This window comes from Ixodes scapularis, unplaced genomic scaffold (assembly GCF_016920785.2).
Source record: "Ixodes scapularis isolate PalLabHiFi unplaced genomic scaffold, ASM1692078v2 PGA_scaffold13__105_contigs__length_92229423, whole genome shotgun sequence".
NCBI classification, from domain to species: Eukaryota; Metazoa; Arthropoda; class Arachnida; order Ixodida; family Ixodidae; genus Ixodes; species Ixodes scapularis.
This window is the reverse complement of record NW_024609839.1, coordinates 48,625,093-48,646,826: the sequence shown is the minus strand read 5'-3', so window position 1 is coordinate 48,646,826 and position 21,734 is coordinate 48,625,093. Positions and strand designations below refer to the sequence as shown.

The 21,734-nt window shown below is 45.1% G+C and overlaps 1 protein-coding gene across 1 annotated transcript; it reads left to right on the top strand.

The window, feature by feature from the left end:
* The first annotated feature begins 3,652 nt into the window (after nt 1–3,652).
* Nucleotides 3,653–20,913, top strand: LOC115324699 (hyaluronan-mediated motility receptor). Its single transcript, XM_040213359.1, has 8 exons — nt 3,653–3,748; nt 4,275–4,336; nt 7,610–8,006; nt 12,548–13,964; nt 17,128–17,181; nt 17,636–17,684; nt 18,476–18,652; nt 20,613–20,913. Exons 2-8 carry the CDS (start codon nt 4,331–4,333, stop codon nt 20,736–20,738), a joined length of 2,226 nt encoding a protein of 741 aa, XP_040069293.1. The 5' UTR covers nt 3,653–3,748; nt 4,275–4,330; the 3' UTR covers nt 20,739–20,913.
* The last annotated feature ends 821 nt before the right edge of the window (nt 20,914–21,734 follow it).

The following is a 21,734-nucleotide window of genomic DNA, read 5'->3' as shown; positions in this document are numbered from 1 at the left end:
GCCGAATTTCCCCCAGTTGCCTCTATGATATGTAGTAAACTGCCCAAAATATGCACAGCAATAGTACCGTAATTTGGAATGTTTATACTTCTTCCTGACATTATTTATTCCACCCTTTGGTATTCAGAAAATACACCATTTAGTCTGAATTGTCATTTCCATTTAAGAGTCACTGCCGCAGGTCCCCAAAAGCTTCCTCAGCCTCCAAACTCCCTGCAACTGGACTCTCTGACAACAGAGGAAAACAGGAGTAAAAGCAAGCATTCGAACGTCTGTCCAGTGGTAGATGCATCACTGGTAGCAGAAAATGTGGAACCTGTGAAGGGCGACAGTCTGTGTGAGAAAAGCTTCTGGTACTTTAGCTTCAGGACAATTCGATTGAAGTAAAATCTCAATTTTAGGGCTTAATGGACTAATAACGGGCTAGACACCATAACTTACGTTTGTTATATATTACTTGAGGATTGATATAAACAAGTCCACAGATACCACCCGTGTAGTCCATTGAAATACTATCCGAATCCAGCAAAGGTCAGGTGCGAGCAATGTATATAATAAATGTTCCTTGTTTGTTTTTTTTACTTTGCCCCTGCACTTGGGCTGTCTTACTTGTGATTCTCTCCCCATGGCCGAGACTGTATTTAGCACGTTGCTCGAGCAGCATGCAGCTTTTCTGCTTCGGCGATTTTGTTTAAAGACAGAGATACAAAAAAAAAATAGTATACATAATTTGCCAATTCATTCGGACTATCAGCAGCGTTTATTGTGCAAGATGTAAATTTGTATTGATGCCCCTGCAATTGTGGCCATATTTCTTTATTTTCACATACCAGCTGTGGTTCATGCGTTGCCTGGCCGGTCAGCCATGCTTAAAATGTTCGTTGAAGTTTCGCCTGTAGCTACAGGCCATACCTCAATAAAGGCATATATAAAAATTTACACTTCCTACGAAAAACACGCCAAAAAAAAAATTAAATAGAAACGAGCGCGCCGACAGCTAGCGTCGTCACAGCCTCCACAGGGCGAGCGGGGCGAGTCGGGGAAAAATTCTCTCCTCGCCGTGACGTCACCCCGGTTCGCCGTAAGGGGGCGCCAGGCGAACCTCTCGGGGCTAATAAACGCCAAAAATAAAAAGGCGCGCGCGCGAAGAAATTTTTTTTTCGCGATGCGGTTTTTTTTGCATGTCTATGACTACAACTTGCATCGTTTTAGACAATAAAAAAGAATACGACCTTTGGGGTGTCAGTGCCCCTTTAAGCAAGTGCCGCTCAATATTCGCGTCTCCAGCTCGACGCTCGCCCTCCCGCGGCGGAAACTGGAAGCGCTCTAGTGAGGGTCCCCCGATTCTCCTGTTCAGCGGTCATTGTCATTGTCATTTTCATTGTCATATTTCTTCGCGCGTTTAAAATTAGATCATAAGCAACAAATTATATTAGAGCTTGAAGAATTACTTATTCAAATATGTGAATTTTAATATTATTATTATTAATAGAAATCGCGGCAATGTATGCCTCTAATTAACGCCAAGATCACGAGAATACTCTATTTAACCATGATAGTCTTTCCTGAAAGGTATAATTCTGATTTCTTTTAGCATAAAAAACTCTGACATAGTTATCAAGATAGACAAACAGCTAAACACTGGATGTAATATGAAATCCTACGCATCACGCGGTGCTATAAAAACACACACACACTTCAGCTGTCTGACTTGGATTCCGTCTTGGGTTGTTGCAGTGAGAGCAGCGTTTATTAGTTTATGCGTTTCGTGGACATATTGTAAAAATTGGAATTATTCTCTTATTCTTGTGCTGGGATAATTGTCATTATCTCCCATGGCTATTATCTGAGCGAGAAAGAGGCAGCGACAACGAACAGATATCAGCACTGATTTTTTCATCAACTACGAATATCAGCCTGGATCGAACAGTATGTCACAAAATAAAAGTTTCCGCGAACAACTTTTCTAAGTAAATAATTACGATGTGAGACACATCTTGAGTCATGAAAGAATCCTAAGTTAAGACCTCTGTCGATAAATTAAATCCAAAAGAGAGGTAAGTTTCGGTTTCGCTCCATAATTAAAACGCGCATCCTTCCGTAATTAATACGCTGAACACCGTTCTTGTTTTCAGGTTAAAGAGGTGACCTGCGCTCATAAAATATTAGCTTTCTCGTATTACCAGAAATGTTTTATGTCGCTCAGTGAAGCCAGCACACTAGACAGGCTCAACAGCGGCACGCATCTCTGACCCTCACTAAACCGGCCATCTTGGAAAATAAGTGGCGCCACCTATAGTTGGAGTCGCGAAAAGACTGCTTGAGCAGCATATATGGTAGACTTTTTTTCCAACCTTTTATTTGATTAAAGTTTATGTGCAGTTTACGCCACAACGCAAAGTTTATAACAAGCAAAGAGATAATGGTACACGTTTTGGACCCGGACTGCATAACCACCGACAGACGCCTATAAAAAAAATCCTGCTCTTGAGATGACACCCCGCAACAGTTTTCGATAACCATTGGCTGCAAGCAATTGCTCTGGAGTTGGTGTTGGATTTGCCAGTGCGAGTGCATACTTTTTCTTCAGACTGATATGAGTACTACAATGCCTTCACCAACCTCTGAGGTATGACCTTATTCTTTAACTACATCCAAATGACCACTAAATTACTATATTTGGAAGTAATGAGATGACTACTAGAACTGATTGACACATTTTACAGCATGTGTACACTCTGTAAAATGTTGAATCTCAATTTTCGTCACATATTCTTTTAATGTCAATGTGCTCGAACAGCAGGGTTTATTGTGTCAGAATGGTATGCAGTTTCTCTTGTGGATTAGATGTAGAAGTACGTTTGACACACAAGGGTTCAGTTATCAAGAGCTTGGATGAGGTGGCTATCGGAAACAACAAGACTTCCCCAACCAGCGAAATTTTCTTTGCTTGTGTTGCTCCTTTTACTGTTCATGTCAGTAACCCCTGAACAAAGGGGTGGTTCGACAACTTATTGTTCGTAAAATGGAAGCTCTTTAGTTTTCAACATCTGAATATGTTCCCCCATTTTTATTGATTTGAGTTTTATACATAAAAGCTATACTACAATGTGCCGGAGCAGTTGGTTATTTGCAAAGCAAATTCTGATTAGCAATCAAACTCCGCCTCATTGCCAGCAAGGGAAGCTTGAATTACATTAGATTCATAAATCTAGAAGACGAAAAAAAATCTTACAATGAAAAGAGTTTAAATTTTGCAAGATGGTGAAATGTACATAATGGAGGCGTAATTGTTTCCTTCATCCCCATCATTGCCATGGTCATCATTATCAGCAGAGAACTTGTAACATCGTTGGCCGAGGGCCCAAAAATGCCATAATGCGGCACTGTGTGTAGGGCTGACTCCATAATCTCCTCCCCCCCCCCCCCCCCCCCCCCCCATGGCTATGCCACTACCCCTACCCCTTGTTCAGATGCCACTGGCTTTTGGGTAACCCTCCTTCGGAATCGCGCTTCTTGGCTGCTTTAATTGCCTTGTCTTTCTTTCCCAGATGGATGGTGGTTGCAATATACCCCCTCCCTTCATAGACATCTGAAGTTGTACAATTTCGTATTTTGGGAGTTCATACATAATACCCGTAACCATTTGCAGTGTGCGGCCCGGGTGTGGGAGACTACGCACCCAAGGAGAAGCACAATGCGCTGTGTGCGAAATTTCTCGCAGCAGAACGCTTCAGACATGACTCGGGTAAGACAAGCTCCTATCGATGTTCAGTGGCGCCTGCATGGAGATGCAACCCGATAATGCAGCTGACCTGAACCGATCGAACGTTGTTGGTATGCCTCACTCGCGGGTTTGGAAATTCCCTTTAATGAAAGCTTGGGCTTGGCATGGAAGTAGTTTGTGAAGATTCAGCAAAGGTGGATACATGGGCCTGTAATAAATTTAAATATAGTCAGTACAGTATTTATCGGCCACGATTGATCTTGGAGCAGTTGTCATTGTGCTATCTGTTTTTTTTAGCCAGCTTTTTATTGTTTTTAGTGCTACTCCATGAAAATCGTTCTTTTCCCACCAATAGATTAGATTAGAAGCGATTCTTCCATGCTGGTTACTCCATTTTATTACATTAGAAGCAAGTGTTGCATATGTCTCTGACTCAAAGAATTAAATTCTTGAATATTTTGGTTTACATGGGTTCAGCGTGAAAGAGAAAATATACAATTGTTGTGGTGGAGAAGCACCAGTGTATATGTTTCATGTTGCATTTCAGGATCTGCTGGAACTGCAACAGCATGTGGAACCCCATTCAAGGCTCCCGCAACACCCATGCATGTTAGTATGCTTTAATACTGACCGCATGCCTTCTTGGATGTTTTTACAATGCGTGGTCCAGCCGTTGGAAGCTCCCACGTGTCAATGTTTGTGCGAGGTTAATGTCTTGTATATAGTCCCTGACAAGACAAGAACTGCAGGGCATGTCTCTTGAATATACGGCCTCCAGCACTCTCCATGCCTTGCTATGGGCCTTGACTGCACGTGTGCGCTAGAGGTGCACTAGACGCCGAAGTGTTGTCAAAGGTAGAAAGCTCGCGCTGGAGGCAGGACAACTAAACCTCTTCCCTGCCGTTCTGAATGAATGGATCGATGCTAACAGTTGTACCCTTTATAATGGGAGGTAGCTTGCACCAGAGCCGTCTGTAGAGAGAGTTTGGTCAATCGGAGGCACGGGCGGAGCCAGGGTGTGCACCAGATGCAGAAAGAGGGCTTGACATGCTCCAGGGGTGGAACGGCTGCGCCATTTGCGCCATTTTGCACCAGACTCATTTGTCTGCGCCATCCTGCGCCATGTTGCAGAAACTGCGCCACAGCCAATACCTTGCGCCATTACGCATCACATCGCAAAGCGTGCGCCAAAAAAAAATTGTATCTTGCCTTGGTTTCGGTTTCCATCGACTCGATTGCCAACAATGAGCGTGTTTAGCTTGGTCGACATTGCAATCCTTTGTTCTGTTTATTCTCCCTGTGTATCCCGAGTCGGAAGCATGCGAAAAAACTCGGGGGCGGATTCCAAGCCCTGCAACAGCTGCGACTTGATTGTTCTTCTTCAACCATGAGTGGTTAAGCAAGTCGGCCGAGGTGAGGTCGAGTCGTTAATGGTCAGATTGCCTGAGGCTCTGTTGCCCGGGATCCGGACGTCACCCAGTTGGAAACAAATGAGCAAAAGATTCCTTTTAGTACTTCATCGTTGGAAGTTGGAACCGCATTCCCGCAAGATAAATCGTGATTTGATAGAACCGAAACGCGGTCCGATCCGAAACCTTGTTGGCCAGCAGCTCTCACGCGAGCGGTAAATCTGCTCGGCATACTTTAACCTCGCTCCTGCTTATCGCTTCAAATATGGTAGCTCCGTTAATCGTAGTCTACTGCTTCGATATTGAGTTGCACAATAGAATAAACTCGAAATTTATTTTTCTGTTCCTCCACGCAACCGCACGCCCTTTGCTTACGCACGTCACGTGGTTCGCACATATAATTACTATGTCGAGCTTTGTGGGTTGTGCGATAAGCAGTGCTGGTTAGCATTTTGAGCAGCTGAAAGCCACTCAGAAAATATCAATGACACTATCTTCAGAAACCTATGGTACTTACTGTTTGGTTCTCATCAAGGCTCAAAAACTTTCAAGTTTTTGCATCTGTTACACTGTTATTTGAACAACCTAAGTTCCTGACCACCCATGTTCATATCTGCTGCTAAGCACAACTGAAATTGATCCCGTGGTTGTCTAAGACACAAGCTGAAGTGCAATAAAGACTGATCTGAGCTGCACCTTGCCTGCTCTAGAATTTAGCTTTAGCTGCTCCCAACCTGCTCCAAAACAGCTGTTTCAGCTGCTCCCGTGGCTGCTCCCAAGTACATTTCATGAGTTCCACCCCTGCATGCTCTCTTGGCCAACCAGAAGCCAAAAAGAATCCCCTAGCGGTGGTAGCGAAAAACAGCTTTAATAGTTTTAATAAGAGCATAAGAGTTAAATTAAGTAACCCTTTATGGTTGAAAATAGGGTGCACGTGATGTGTTGATCATGATCATGCAGAAAGAGAAACGAATGTGTCGCTCAATTTTGTTTTGCTCTGACGGCAGATTCCCGGCCCTTAGCGCTTGGTGTACATGTTATGTCAATTGTTCCGCTAGTCGTGGTCTTCCACCATGATTTTGGATAACCATGATTGAAACATTACGTGCACCATATTTTCAGTCGCCGAGAGTTACTCCGACGCACTTGTCAAGTTTGTTTCTTGCGACCACCGCCAGGGTATTATATTCGGCTTCTGGTTGGGCACATTCAAATTTGTGAAGACTCCTTGGAGCACACCCAGCCTGCTTTCGGCCAATGGTGTCTCCTCATTTGTCTCCTATACTTCCCAACGAATGGCCATACTCTCTAGATATATGGCTCTGGCTTGCACCACCTAAAGTGGAAGCCAAGAGTAGGATTCCTCCCCTCGCCATTCTGAGCCAATGTCCTTCCCCTTTGTATTTTTGTAAGTATCACCAGGCAGTGTGGGATATTGTTAGGGTGACCTCACCTTGTTACTGACTATGGTGACCAATGACCCACGTTGCACTGTAGGCCCAGACGGTGATTTGGCGCATGCGAGCTTCAACTTCTGCAGTGGGAGCTTGTGCGCAGCAGAAGCATGACCTAAGCCAGTATACCTTGCCAAGTAGTTTGATGGCAGGGAGCACAGTTTGTTGCTTTAACGAATGGTGGCTGTAGATGTTCACTCCAAAATGCTGCAAGCATCCCTGACGATCAGTCTCCCATCAATGAAGCTACGAAAATGCCAGCTGCAGGAACTCCAAACACTTCCACATTGATTGCACCATGAAGATTCGCAGGACTTATACCCACCCAAACTTTGGGAAAAAGGCTTGGAACTGGCCTTTTTTGCCAAAATTCATATCTAAAGTACTTTTCTGGAGTTCTAAATTTGATATCCCGAAGCCAGTTACGGTCGGAGGTTACTTTAGATATGGGTGTTACGGTTATTGAGAGAATGAAATGGGTATACTGGGCAGCAACATGTTTGTTGCATCGCTTTGCTTTGCTCATAAATCCTTGCGTGCAGTGTAATTGGTTTTGCCCAAGGAAAAGCACATTTTCGTCCTTTTGCTTGTTGGTCACTCAAAGCTCTTGTGCAGAACTTGCAGCCTCTTTCTATATCATTTGCTCTCAAATAAAATTTAAAGCACTTTTTTTTTTCTCTAAGTGTCCGGATAAACACACCTGCCACAAAATACTCTCCCAACAAAAATAAAAAGAATAAGTTAATGCATTATGTATGTTGCAAAACTTGTCTTATCGATTCCAAAAAGTCTACCAGTAGTCTATTTCACCGTCGACATCTTGAAATGGAAGCATGTTTTCTGGATCGCTCCTAATTCGAAGCAGGTTTCATGAGCTAAATATTGTGTCAAAAATATTTTCCTAGGAAAATGTTTTTTTTTTTTGTTTTCTGGCACGCATCCAATTTAGACACTCAAAAGAAAATATATATTGTCAGACATTGAAGCGATTTTCTGCCGTTTTTCATGCCCTTGCTCAGCTGCCCAAGGAGAAGCTGCGCCGCAAGATGGCGGAGCTGCTACAGCAACTCGAGGACAGAGACCGGCTCATCTCCCAGCTGCGGGTCTCCAAGAACAAGCTGTCCGCGCACGTCGGCCAGCTCGAGGGACTCCTGCGCAACATGAAGAAGAAGATGGGGAGGAGCGTGAAGAACACCACAAACGCGGCCCTCTCAAGACAGCCCGGACCGGACGACGGCGCTGCCGAGAGCTTTGCAGAGGCCGACGTGCTTTCGAGAGATGCTGTGGAGTGCACCACGGAGCTCAGGCTGACCAAGGACACGCAGGAGCTGAGGAAAGAGCTCGGGGTCTTTGTGGAGTCGCTGGAAGACGAGACCGGCTACGCAGATGCGGCAGACCGGGACCAGGATGACCAAGGTCGGTAGGCTGCGTTTTCGCGGAGCTCCACGGTTTTTGTTTGTCGGCAAAGAAGGCGGCAGCCTCATTTTGTTATGCATGCGTGGGGACAGAGTAAAAGCTTAAGATGGTAGACTCGCCCGTGTGGAAAGTGAAAGCTCGATTCGATTCTCGCTTTTGGAGGTCTCATTCTTTGGCACCGTTCTTCGCATTGAAATGCGGATGAATACAAATGTGAGGTCCCGGCACAATAATTGATCGCGTTGCTTTGTACGCAGGTTTATTGTCTCGCTCGTAGAGGCAGGGTTTTGACAAACGAAGCTCCGTCCACTCCGTTTGGCGGTTGGCGAATGTCGGCTCTTATATTTGATTAAACAACGCGTATACTGCCAAGGTGCACCTAAAAGGGAGTGCACCTTGGCAGTTGGTTGCAGGTGCCACCACCGACGGCGTCTGTATCACGTCTCGTGAGGAAGTGCTGCCTGCTCTAACCACTTCTAAAGTCGCAGACAGAGGGTGAACGGCAGTTGTCCCACCTGCAGCACGAGTTCCCTACCTACGATAACGCTTTGTCGTCTCGCTCGTGCAGCCGAAGCAAGCCAGAAGGCAGCAAGCCTGCGCTAGAGGTTGGGTGTTTGAAAGACACCCTGACATTCTCACCTTGTCGTTGACTATTGGAAGTGTGCGACAAGAAGTGGCGCCACAGCGAGGCTCTTGGCAGCGGCATTTCGCGTAGATATCCCATGTAGCAGTTGCTAATCTATGTCAACTTACTTTGAGCACAGTGCCGTTGAAAATGTTTGGGGCCACCGTCGGCGCTAACACGGATCCCCTCCATGCGCTGGCAAAAACGGCAGTGATAATCTCGATCCCAAGACTAACGATCTGCAGGCAAGCGAAGAGCAATCTTGTATAATAGTAGGAGCAAAAAATACTTTTCATGTAGGCTTTACCTATTGCTGGCAGTATACTTCGTCCCGTGGTAACTTGGTGAACTGTGGAGGCTGCTGCCCCCGCAACCCAATAAGAGCGTCAGAGCAAGTCTTATGGTGACAGTCTACACTCTAGGCCACAGAGGCACCGTTACCGCCACAGCAACAGCGCTGCCTACGACTGAAAGTAGTTCCAGGCTTCTTTCTTCTTTTAACTACAATTGAACTCTAGCAATTCCATCTAATTATGGATATACAGTACAACTCGCTTATAACGATAATGAGAAAACCCGAAATTTCAATCGTTATAACCAAATTTATTGTTGTATCTGGACTAGAAACTGATCATTTCCAGTCTAGAAACTTTAGAAACTGATCGTTAATAAGTGTTGCATCATGATAAGTGGGTCGCACTATATAAAAGAAAATAAGCAATAAATATTAACAAATTTTGATTTCTTTTCTTTTAATGTAGTTTTGTGGTTGGTGGCGATTGTAGCCGTGTAATCGACCACTTCCGCTTGAAAGGGATTTTGGAAAATGAGGCCTCGGAAGCGTTGAACGGGACTCTATGAACTCCTAAACATCACTGGTACATCAATATCTCAAATGGATAGCCATATTTTCCAAAAAGGGCACGATCAAACAATGACTATGAAGTCTCAATCCTCCTGGAACAGTTGAGAACGAGGGGAAGTAGCCTTGCTTTTCTCCTCTTCATTTCGGTTCACCAGCTTGAGGGGACGAGGCAAAGAGTAGAGGGAATGAAAATCGTGACGTCGGATGTCTCTTTGGCCTTATCGGTTGTGTTTGATCGTGCGCTTTTCCAAAAATATGGCCATCTGTTAGAGATCGCTGTGCGAGTGATGTTTCTGGGTTTTGCAGCGTCCCGCCTATCGCTCCGGTCTTGTTTTGTAAGCTCCGAATTTCGGTTCAATGTCCCTTTAAAATGTTGCCCTGGAATTAGTACCCGCCATAAATTTGCTGGTGAATTGAGCATACAATTGTCTCATGAACTGTTCCCAAAGAGCTTGCTACTCTAGCGGACGGCAACGTTGAGACGGCGGACATTAACCCAAAGTTCTTAGTTTTGCAGCAGACGACTCTTGGCCAGCAGACGACAGCTGGTTCCTCAACGAAGCGACCCACACGCTCCCACGACGTGATGTCACGTGCCTCGCTCAGACACTCTTTTTGGGTTGCGGGGGCTGTAGGCTCCACAGTTATCGTGGAACAGAGTATAGTGAACGTTGTCTCGTGGTTCTTTCGGGACAGTCGAGAATACAAGCACTTTGTAGGGCCATATTCTAGCACAGAAATACGAAAAATGTGGCGGTGTGTTGCCGTTTTGTCCGCCTACAACTCTGGGGGCACGATTGACCCTCCCAGCTCGGAGCAACTTCTGTGGGTCATACGACGTAAGAACTTATACACCAACTCATGTTTACAAACAAACGGGAGCGACCCCAGCGGACGCCACCGGCGCCGCGCATGCGCGATGGGGGTGTGGGCAAGAAGCTCGCCGTCGCCCATAAACAAACCATGGAAACGCGATGTTGTCGGCGTCGGTGTGAGTCCCCCTGCCCTTTTTCGCGTTCGAATTGTTGATTCTATGTCTTTCTGGCGATGACTATCTCGAGCGGCGTCAGCGAAATTACCGAGGCTCGTTACACCACAAAACTTCGCGTGAATAATGTGACATGTGGCGATTCCTTCCGCGTGGACGCCGCAGTACGAACGCTAAAGCCTGATTCGCATGATGAGATTTCGCTCGCAATTTTCAGTCGCGACGTCGCTCGGGCTGCAAAAGCGTGAACCATAGCCGAGATGGTCGATGTCAATACTGAAAATCGCAAGCAGAATCGGACCAAGTGAATTAGGCATAACCATCGGTGATGGTCACTGGTAACAATGATCAACATCTCCTTGTATCTACTGTTTACATTGAGCCTGCTTACCAACCTTCAAATTTAAGTCTTTTGAGGCCTGCACTTGCTTCTTATCGCAAGTACCGGGCCATCATTTGGTCTACGGGCCGGCGTCGTCTAAGAGAGCAGACGACAAGCAGAAACGTTTGAAAGAGCAGACGACAGTTTAAACGATCGGGCGGCCGTTTGAACTTGAAGACGCACTGAACGTAGTCCGCAGGTGGTCCGCACGATTTGACGGTTTTCCAGCGTTCATGTTGCAGCAAAACAAATAAATCTAATGACCACAAGTATCCGTGAATTCAACCCAAAGTGCTTCCCGCACAAGCAATCGTTGTCCGACGGCATCTGCTTTTCCCTTTTTACGGCACATATCCAGATTCTTGGACGAACCGAGCACGTAAAAACTGACCTTCAAACCTTTCTAGACACTTTTGGTACAGCCCCAGTCGCGGCGTTTTGACGAAAAGGCTGGTTTTTGTCTGGTTCCTTTCAAAACAACGCAGGAATACACGTCTCGCATGGGGACTTCTGCCCACAGCCCCAGACCGGAAGTGCGACCGACGCGCCACCACCGCGCCGTGACGTAACAGAGATGAGTTTGTGTATAGTGACTCTGGACACGAACAAGTTTTCAATTGACAAGAAGCCGAACAGAGTCGGGCACGAGACCGAGAAACGCGGCTGCGAAAAGGTGCAGGTGCGGTCAAGACTGCGCGCGCATAGTGGAAGTCCGAGCGGGCAGCGCTGCACTGTGCGATGCAATGTTGATGCTGTCATTGGTATCGGCCCTGGTCCGTACCAGGCCCGATGAGATGCCTACCTGATCAGGCCCGGCCCGGTGAGAGGCCAAGGCATGCCTCATCTCTTAAATTCAAAGCTACCTTTGGGAGGTGTAGGTGCATTTGATTCGTTTAGCCTAATTGGCATGAAAGATGGTGTCAAGGCATTGTGTCGGCATAAAAATGTGAATGTCAAGATGGGGATCTTCATAGCACTCCTTCAAAAGACGAAGAAAAGTTTCGAGATATTGTGGGACATGTACAAGTCAGTTTTTATGCAATCCAGTATGAACTAAAGTCACAATAAATTAGAAATTTTCAGCATTTGCGTATTTCCGGGCCTCAGCCAGGCCCGGGCCCAGAAACAATACATACTACTTTGCCTGGGCTCGGCCCGGGTCCGGAAACGACCTGTGCTACATGGCTCGGGCCGTGCACTCTTCGTAAAATAAGCGAGATCTGGCGTCGTGGTGGAAAGCATATTCCGTGCTGGAATACGCATTCGCATTGGAGCAGTCGTTTTACTATTTTTGAGTCTCCAATTTTGGCTAGTTTGTGGGAAATGCTGGTGAAACGACGGAAATGGTGCCAGTGCTGACCCTGAGGACCTCATCTGCAAACAGAGCATGCATTCTGCCTGTCGACTAATACCAACACTAATCATTTTAGCCTGTTAACCCAATTTCTGCTACATGTGTATGAAAACTGGCCCATTCGGTCGAACATTGCTTAGCGTTTACTAGCGTCTTCAGGTAACCTGAATTTCGTCTTCTCCTGAAAGCTTGAAAATAATGTTGCTTACTCCTGCTCTTTACTCATTAGAGGTGTCTTTATGCTTCCCACCTTGCCGATAGCTAAAAAACAATTTTTGTTCGTTGGATTTTTTTTTTTGACGCAGTGAGCAAAATATTTTTTTGCAGATGAGATGGTGTCTGCTGAGAGGATCTATCAGGAGCAGGCGCACGATGAACTGCTGCAGCAAGTGAGCAACTTCATGGCTGAAATTTCGCTTCTTCGACAAGAGAAGGAAGAGATCCAGAAGCAACAAGAACAGCTTCAGAATCGGATGACTACATGGCAAATCGAGCAGACTGCAGCAGCCCAACAACAAACCGAGCTTGCTCAAAAACTCCAACAAGACGTCGATAATGCCAACGCCTCGATTTTGTGCCTCGAGGAAATGCTTCGCTTGAAAACTGATGAAATTGCCGAGGTTAGCAAGACGCTGGAGCACGAAAGGACCGAGCAGGCTCAAGCTACAGCAGTCAACCTTCAGCTGGGCGAAGATATCGAAAAGCTGATGTCACTGAAGGTTTCCCTGGAATCGGAACTAGCCACGGTAAAGGCACAATGCGAGGAAATTGTTGTGGATCGTGAAGCCGCCGAAAACGTCTTCCTGCAGGCAAAGGACACCATCACTGAACTGAAGGAGCAACTTTCGTGCGCTTCAGATAAAGAAGACTGCTTGGTAGCGGAATTGATCGCCCTCAAGGCTTACCTCACAGTGGTGGAGACAGAAAAGCAAGAAATCAAGGAAGATCTCGCTTCAGTTCTCAAGGACGCCGACACTATGTCTGCCGAGACCAGCAAGTTGGGGATTGAACTTTGCACGCTCCGCAGCGACAAGTCTTCGTTAGAAGGCCAGGTGACCAAACTTGTTGCTGAGAAGGAGGAGTTGCAGAAGGAAGTGTCGATTCAAAGGGATCGAGCCGACGTCGCCTCGACAGAAGGAGAGAAGCTCAATACAAATTTGAGGATTCTAAAGGAAGAACAGCGGCTGCTAGAGGAGAACTTCCAAGCCCGAGAGAAGGTGATGCAAGAGCAGGTGGTGTTCCTCCAAGCAGAAGTGGAGCGGCTGAAGGGTGCATCCCGGGGCCTGCAGCAGGAGCTCGGCAAGGCGCTGAGCGACCTCTCTGCTTCCTACAACAGGGAACGAGAGACCAGGGAGCAACTTCATAACGTGGCTCTGGAGCTTGAAGAGGAACGCACTTGCAGTGCAACTCTGCACACTCAAATCGCTATGGGGGTCCGAGCTCTGACTGAGCTGCAGTCGTCACAAGAGCAGCTGCTGGGTCAGGTGCAAGAAACCGAGCACAGGGAGGCGAGGACTGCAGGGAAGCTGGAGTGCGCGCTGGCAGAGCTGCGTGCCGCAGCTGCCGAACGCACAGACTTGGCCAAGGCGTGCGACGACTTGCGCAAAGCGTCCGATTTGAAGGCGGAACAAATCGCCACCTTGGAAAGGAAGGCCAAGAGGTATGTGGTCGTTAGCCGGGAGCTGGAACAAGAGAATCGCCAGCTTTGCAAGGACCTCCAGGACTACTCCAAAAAGGATCGCACGTGAGTACACTACCCACTTTTATTTTCCTCTGTTCTTAAGTGTGTGGATACTATTGTATGCTCATTAGTCTGGTGGTCGGTATTGTGACAATTTGCGCCTGTCGTGCAGTTCTCGAAATGTTTGCTATGAAACTGTGCACTCTTGGGTGTTGTCTGACTGCCTATGATATAGCTGAGGTTCTATTTGCAGTGGTGGAACTGCTGTGCCAATTGCGCCAAACTGCCAGAACGAATTACCTGCTACATGCTGCTCCAAAGACTGCCTTTGTGCACAATTTGCGCAGTGTCTGTGCCAAAAGGAAGCTGTTCTCGAAAAGGAAACTGAAAGTGTCTTGCACGTGGCATTTTTAGCAATGCCACTGAAAATGAAGAAAGTACAGTTTTTTTATGCCTATGTATTATGTGCAAAGAGTAGGGCTGCATGAATATTCTAATTTTCTAATAGTAATTTCAAATAATATGTTATCCGATATTCGCTTCCACATTACTACGATATTAATACTTTTCGAAGTGTTGATTGCAGCGAGTTAGCCCCCTTGAGTAAGCTTCTCAAGCACTGGTGCACTGCGGAGAAGCAATACCCGCAGAGCAGACACAGCTATCTCGCGACTCGCTTCGCTGCAGCGCAGCCACACACTTAGGAGAAAAACGCACCTTCAAACTAGTATGGTGCATGCACGCACCTGGTGTATTAAAACAAAAAATAGAAAACTGCGATTGTTGATATTACATTGCAGTAATATCGGCATTTAACTGTGGTTATTATGCAAAGGCATATGTTAGGCAGCGATGTTCTAAAAACCTGTGTTCATTATTTTTTTTATTTTTTTTTAACTCGAAATTAAAGAAAATATTTTCTTGTAGGATTTATAAATTCCCTCATTTAGGTATGGCTGGGCTCCTTTATATGCTTAATTTTATGTCATTTGTTGTTTCCTTGCCATCCCAATGTAGGTACTGGGCATTCTGAGGCTACAGTCTACAAATATAGCTAGATTAAATTTAACAGAGTTCACGAGTGGGCAATTAGGAGCTTAGGAACAACCCTCGTGAGTTCAGCTGAATTTTCATTTAAGCATGGTGTAACAGTAGTAAAATGCGTGGAACAATGTGCCACAACTTTCCAATATTCAATTAAAAAATATTCCCTCAAACCATAGTTCACTTTTAATTTGCTTCGAACACAAAATCCATTATTTGCACATGCCTAATGAAGAGTTAATTATCGGTTCTTGTGCAAACGGTGCTCACATCGATCACAATGAATAGCTAGCACTACTCGTTGCGATTGGTGAGATTAGCGTTGTGCTCTGCTTAGCTGCTCTATGAGCAGCAGCAAGTTGAATGCGAGCGAGGGCAGTGCGAGACACATTCAACACAAAAGTGTTTGTTTGATGTCGAACTCTCAACAATTGTGTCACTGTGATGTATACCCTATACAGTAGGCAAAAACATCTTTTTACATCAAACCCAGACAGAAGCACCATCGGTACTCCTAATAGGTTAATTGAAACATCTACAAAATTGCCGGCATAGGATTGTTCAGTAAATAAATAATTGCAGAGGCCAGGTCCTTGGTAGGTATTACTATTTAGTCTTCCAACATTCCAATAACTGCAGTTTTTTCCACAGGCTAACTTTCAAAGAGATTGTATAAAATTTTTTGACATGAAAGCTCAAAATTGTCTGCTCTAAAAGTGGGAATCTCTGCTCCAAAACCCGTTTAACCCTGCTACAAGAGCTGCTCCTAATCACCGCTTGTCAGTTCCACCACTGTATTTGTAAACTTCATTGCCAAGGGCATTTTTGTCTTCACTGCTTTAAAGGGGTCTTCAAAATAAAATGCACCTGCCCGATTTTATTTTTTTAAATATTCATTAGGCCTCGAAGTATTGCAGCAAACTATTGTCTGCATTTTATTAACCATGCTTAAACATCACATTTTTGGGACTGTCTGTAACAACCATGCGACGCCCTAGAGCAGCACGAGCAACAAAACATTGTGGTAGCTGTGTAAAAGAACAGGTATTCAACTTTAATTACCCTTTAAATAATAAATTGAGAGTGATAAAAACTGTCAGTTGTTTATTGGCGTTCTTGTAATAGTTGGATGCCACTACATCACTTGATTGGAATACAGTTCCAGTTTCAGACGTGTCGGGGGTTTTTGTTGTTTGGTAACAGTTTTAGCCATGCTACTTGTCCCACCGCGGCTCACATTTGTTGTGGAATGCGGTTCCACAATGTCATGGTGGATTAGAATAACAACAAAACATAGCACTAAAATAAACCCCAAGAGGATTCAAACCCAGGACTTTGCAAAATGAATAGCAAGGAGGGACGTGCACAGGTGTCCTCTCAACTACAGTGCAACCCACTTATGACGATAATGACAACCCGAAATTTCAATCTATAGAACCGATTATCGTTGTATCTGGACTAGAAACTTATCATTTCCAGTCTAGAAACTCTGGAAACTGATCGTAATAAGCTGTTCATTATTATACACTGCATCGTTATAAGTGGGTTGCACTGTATTGGCACATACGTTTTGTGCCATTTATTTACCATGGATGTAGTCGTAGGACGTCTTAATTCCCCCACGGCCGTCTTTATGGTTGAGAGTTTTCCATTAATTTTTCTTTACCGCAACCTTCTTAGTGATAACCTGTACGCAAAGGCGATTGTTTCATATTTCCATTTTTATTTTCCTTTTCCTGAAGGCAGATCGGCAGTTGACTAGTCAAAGTGAGAGCATATTCACAACTCGTCCTTTGACGATCGTATCGGGTTGCAGCTCGACCAATTGATGTTGCGAGCAATTTCCTAAACTCCTCTGTAGCACGTCACGTAGCTGAAGCGCCATACTGTATAGGCGTACGGCTCGACACCTAAAAGTTGACCGCGGTGTAATAGGCGATGCTAGAGCTCAGTCAGACAACTATCTTAAGAGTATCTGAGCATTGTGTTGGATGTCTTTTTAGGACCGAGAGGGAAGTTCTCTGGGAGGCCAAAATTTTCGCTTTTATGCTAGTAAATGAACTTAGACAACCAAAAGAATGAATGTGGGTTGTATCATAAAGGACAAGGATTCCAGATAGACAAATCGCTCAGAATTGTGGTAAAATTTTTCAGACCCCTTTAACTTTTATATTGTTTTCAGGGAGGTAAGCATACTCCAGAAACGACTCGAGGACTCTTGTGCAGAAGCCCAAAGGTGAATATGTCTCTGCCTTAAAGCACTATACATGGATTTTAAAGAGAGGCACACTTTCTGAAATGGCCTTTAACTTGGATAAATGCTATGTGGCAAGCGCAATGCGCTATATTTTAGCGTGCAACTCGGCACTTGGTTAAAGCCATAAAAACGTTTACCTCTGCGAGCGGAACTGTAGGCTGAATTCTACACCACTTTTCTCCCGGTTTCCCCGGCAAATACAAGGGTTTCCCCTTGTATTTGCCGACATTTGTTTATTCGATACCTACAACACCTTTTCGGGGTACTATTGTAGAGGGATACACATTGCAAAAAAAAATATATATATATATATATACATAAACAAGAATTTAACACACATTATGTGATGCACTGGATACGGCACTTTCGTTGTAATGAATTCTGTGCCGCTAGCTGATATGCTCACTCCTTCCATTTTGTATTTTGTATGCAGGTGGAAGAACGACTATGAATTGCTGCAGGCCAGGGTCGCACCCTTCCAGGTTAGTGGGAAAGGACTGTAGCGTTTTGCCAGAATAACGATCGGAAGGTTCGCAACATGGTGTTTTCCGACTTGGCAAGGAATAGACTCAGAACCAAATGGGGCCTTGGGATTGTTACTTATTTAGCGCTTGACTTGGGTAAAAGCACCTTCTGAAATTCTAAAAGAATGCATTCTCACCCCTCCCCTTGAATTGAAAAAATAATTTCTGGCAGTAACCAACAAACCCTTTCCAAAGGTTCATTGTGCAACACCGCAGCCGCCATGGTTTGGTCATTGTTTCCTGCGTGAAGCGTGCAGTTAGATTTCAGCTCACACCGAGGCTGACACAGCACTCGTCTCCAATGCATGCCCAAAATAACACTCTTGAGCAGTTACCAGAGAGCACACACTCTCAAAGAGGGTCTACTGCAGCTGAAGGATTGAACACCAGATAAAATTGCTTCCACCGTTGTGGGTAGGCATTTTGAGCCAACTCGCTTCACACCAGTACTTTTGGAGCCTGGCTCCAAAAGCGCTGGCCTACGAATCCCCAGGCGGAGAGTTCAAATCCTGGCCGAGGTGCTTACAATTTGATGAAGGCTCGTTGGCAGAGAAGGCACCGGTAATTGAGATTTCAGTTGCACATCAAGACCCCTGGGGGGTCGGAATTAATCCTGTGCCCTCCGCTGGGGTGTGCCAGATGCCCTTGGTCGGTTTAGCCCGTAAAACCCCAAAATTTTGATGGGTACAGTTTTCTCATTTTCTTTCTCCGAACAATGACGATGTGCGGTGGCACTTCGTTTTTTCTAGTTGCAGCTGGAGCTTTATGACGTTGAGAGGCGCCACCTGGCAGAGAGAAACCAGGCTACCGAATCGGAGCTGTCCAAGTTGCACCACAAGTTCTCTGAGCTGATGGGTCACCAGAACCACAAGCAGAAGATCCACTACCTCACCAAAGTCACCGAAGAACGGCAGCATTACCAGGCGGCAAGTAGCCTTTTCAGTGTTGTAGCAATAACCGCTCTTTTGTCAATGAGTTATGAATCACGTGCTTAATTGAGTACTCCCCAGGGTTAGGCACCCATGCCTTTTTCTGTACTTTGCGTAACTTCTACCTATGCATGGCGGATTCCTAGAGGTTTTTACAAAACATATCATGCTGAAATCCAGATTCGAAAAATTCTGTATCTTTTAGGCTATTAATATTTATAGTTTGGTTCTCAACCATTCATGTTTAAGGACCTCTTTGCTGGCAGAAGTGATGGGGGACTCATCCACTGGGGAGGACGGGGAAATAATGGACGATTACGATAACAAAAGTGTAAATAAAGAACTCGATGTATGCAAACTTACTTTGAAGTACTAGAACAGAACCATACTCACTTGCTGTGCATGCAAGACGGTCAGCATAATTTTAGTATTGTTTGGTTGAGGGCTTTCAGTACCCTAAGAAGGCGTTCAAAGACCCCGAAGGGTCTACGGACCCCCATTTGAGGACCACTGGTTTAGCCGATGCAGAATTAATTGACCTTTTTAGGAAATCGCCAGTCTAAGAGGTTCTGGTATGAAAATGCGAGCATGTGCTCAAACAAGCGCAAGCACTGCTTCGACTGAGGTACCTACACCCTGCTGGCTCCATTGTCCAGCAGTGACCTAGATTGGGCTTCCCCAAAGTCCCCTTTGTTCCTATTGTGGCTTATCTTTTGCCCCCAAGTTAATTCTAATACCCCATTCACACGGCAGCAAGTATCTACCTTTAGCTAAGGTCCCTTAGCTAAAGGTACTTTAGTAAATGGCATTCAGTATCACACGGTGAATAAACGGAGGATGAATGTGTGAATAGGTAGTACTGGCCATACTTTTTGTATCGGCCTTGTCGTAACGATTTGTAGCTCGTGAACTAGCATAAACGAGGAAGAAAAGCCTTTTTCTACATGGCGGATGAGCTTGGAGCGAGTGGTGCAAAGCGCACCTTGAGGCGGTCCAATGAAGAAGCTGAGGTATTGTTTTGAAGTGAAAGGTTTGTCCACGAACGATTTGCGTATGCTGTCCTGTAAAAGGTTCGCAATCTTATGCATTTGGCCTCCTCAGACCGGCAGTGCATTGCAGCTGCATGGTGGGCCCAAGGTTTCAGACGGTGTTTTGAAACTCAAAGAACTGGTAAAATACTGCTTCGAAAATCGTTACCTAGTTTGTTCTAGTTACCGTTTTGCTTTGCTATACAAGAAGCCACTGGCAGCAGGCATTGTACAGATTCACTCTAATATAAAATGCCTCCTTTCAAGACGTTTAAAAATGAGAGGCACATGCCAATGCTTGGATTTGCGTACGCCGTTGTGTTGTATAATTGGCTGTAATATTGAAACGGACACGTTCAACAGAATACATGGTGGCTGAATCTGCTAGCATGAGTGTTTCTCACTAGCATATTGCTCCGTGCTTGTGTTCAGGCTTAATCCAATAACTGCTACTTGGAAATATTCAATTTGTTATAAAGCACTCAACAGCATATATCAGTCATTTTTTTATTTCGAGTTCATGGGTGAAGCGATGAGGCGAGTTGGCGAGAGCTCCCTTCAACATAAGCCCTCCCTTAGTTAAAGGGACCTTTATGTGCCGTGCGACGGCCTCCAGCTCTCTTTACTAAAAGATCCTTAGTTAAAAGTACCTTGAAGCTGCCGTGTGAAATGGGTAAAAAACTTTCCTGCCCTCTTCTTCCTAATGCGCACATTGTTTCGTCCTCAAAATCCTGGAATCCAGTCTTCCACCAGGTGGCAACATGGTTGGGCAAAAGGTTGTAAGGTTTTGTAAATACACTTAAAACAAGAAGAAAGTCTGGATTTGGTAATCATAATCTGCTTTGAATTTCAGAGGTGTTGTGTGTCTCGTGCCTTGACTATTTTGGTTTGAAACGCCATCTCACGTGCCCATATTCTTGCTCTTGCAGGGGGTCCTCAAACTGCAGGAGCAAAACCTCAAGCAGATGAAGCTGATCCAAAAGCTGGAGCTTGAAGTCAAACGTTGCTCTCTCAAGCCCCCTCTTGCTTCTCATAAGGAAAACCTGTTTCCGTGAACTGCGCACTGATCCGATTTCGCATACACCTGTCGCTGCTCCTATTGTAAGCATGCAGCCTTCAAGCCAATTGGACTGGTATTTATTATACCAGGATTTTTACTGTCATTTTATTTTTAGATTATATATGTGAATTTTTAAACGTGCAGAATAAAAAGTATAAGAAAACATGGTACCACTTCGTTCTGTTCGTGTACATGGTTTCGAAACCTGCAAGTCTACAGCCCAGAACACCCATGCTCGTTTTAGAAGGTAAACTCGTAATTTGGAATAAGTAATATATATATTTGAATACTTGTTCATCGCCAGTCTGGCACGAATGTGAAAAGTCCATCAAACTGGGGTGCCTTTATGTGCGCTTTGCTTAGGGTGATGACATCTGGTCGTTAATGTTCTGATCGCTTATTTTCCTTCCTCTGTTTTGAAGCTTGTGAAAATCTGTCCCTGCACGCACTCTTCGCTCTGACTGTGGTATGGCGACATTTTTTTTACGGAGATTTCTTTGAATTTTTTTTAGCATGTGCTGTCAGCATGGGGTACAACAAAGGATGGCATCCTCTAGACTAGAGCCACCAAAAGCTATGCTTCAGAGTAATGCTTGCCCATCTTGGGGCTCAAAAATCTTAGTTGCTACCTGAAGCTTTATCTGAAGTCTCAAAAGAATGCTTTTTCGTCCTCTACAAATGTTTTAACAGTTCATGACTGAGCAAAGTAATATTACACGAGTTTCCTAACACCGAATCTAATGCTGAGGAAGTCGCACTTTCGAATCTTGACGATCGGCAGTTGCATCTGCTCTGTACTAAGCACCAAGATGCCGGCGTCGGGTGTAGGACAAAGTGGTTTTGGACAGTATGGTACCAAGCGTAAAGCTGGACAAAATGGTCCCAAGTGATTTGTTGACTTGGGTGCTCTCTGAAGTTTTAGTGAATTGCTACTCTGGAGCTTCATTCAACATTTTTGTTTCATATTTTAGGAAACAGCTAAAGAAGTTAA

What these genes read in the sequence shown, in the direction of transcription:
- LOC115324699 (XM_040213359.1), top strand. An exon ending in TACTCCAAAAAGGATCGCAC is followed by an intron (nt 13,965 to 17,127) that starts GTGAGTACACTA and finishes TATTGTTTTCAG; the next exon opens with GGAGGTAAGCATACTCCAGA. An exon ending in CCAGGGTCGCACCCTTCCAG is followed by an intron (nt 17,685 to 18,475) that starts GTTAGTGGGAAA and finishes CGTTTTTTCTAG; the next exon opens with TTGCAGCTGGAGCTTTATGA.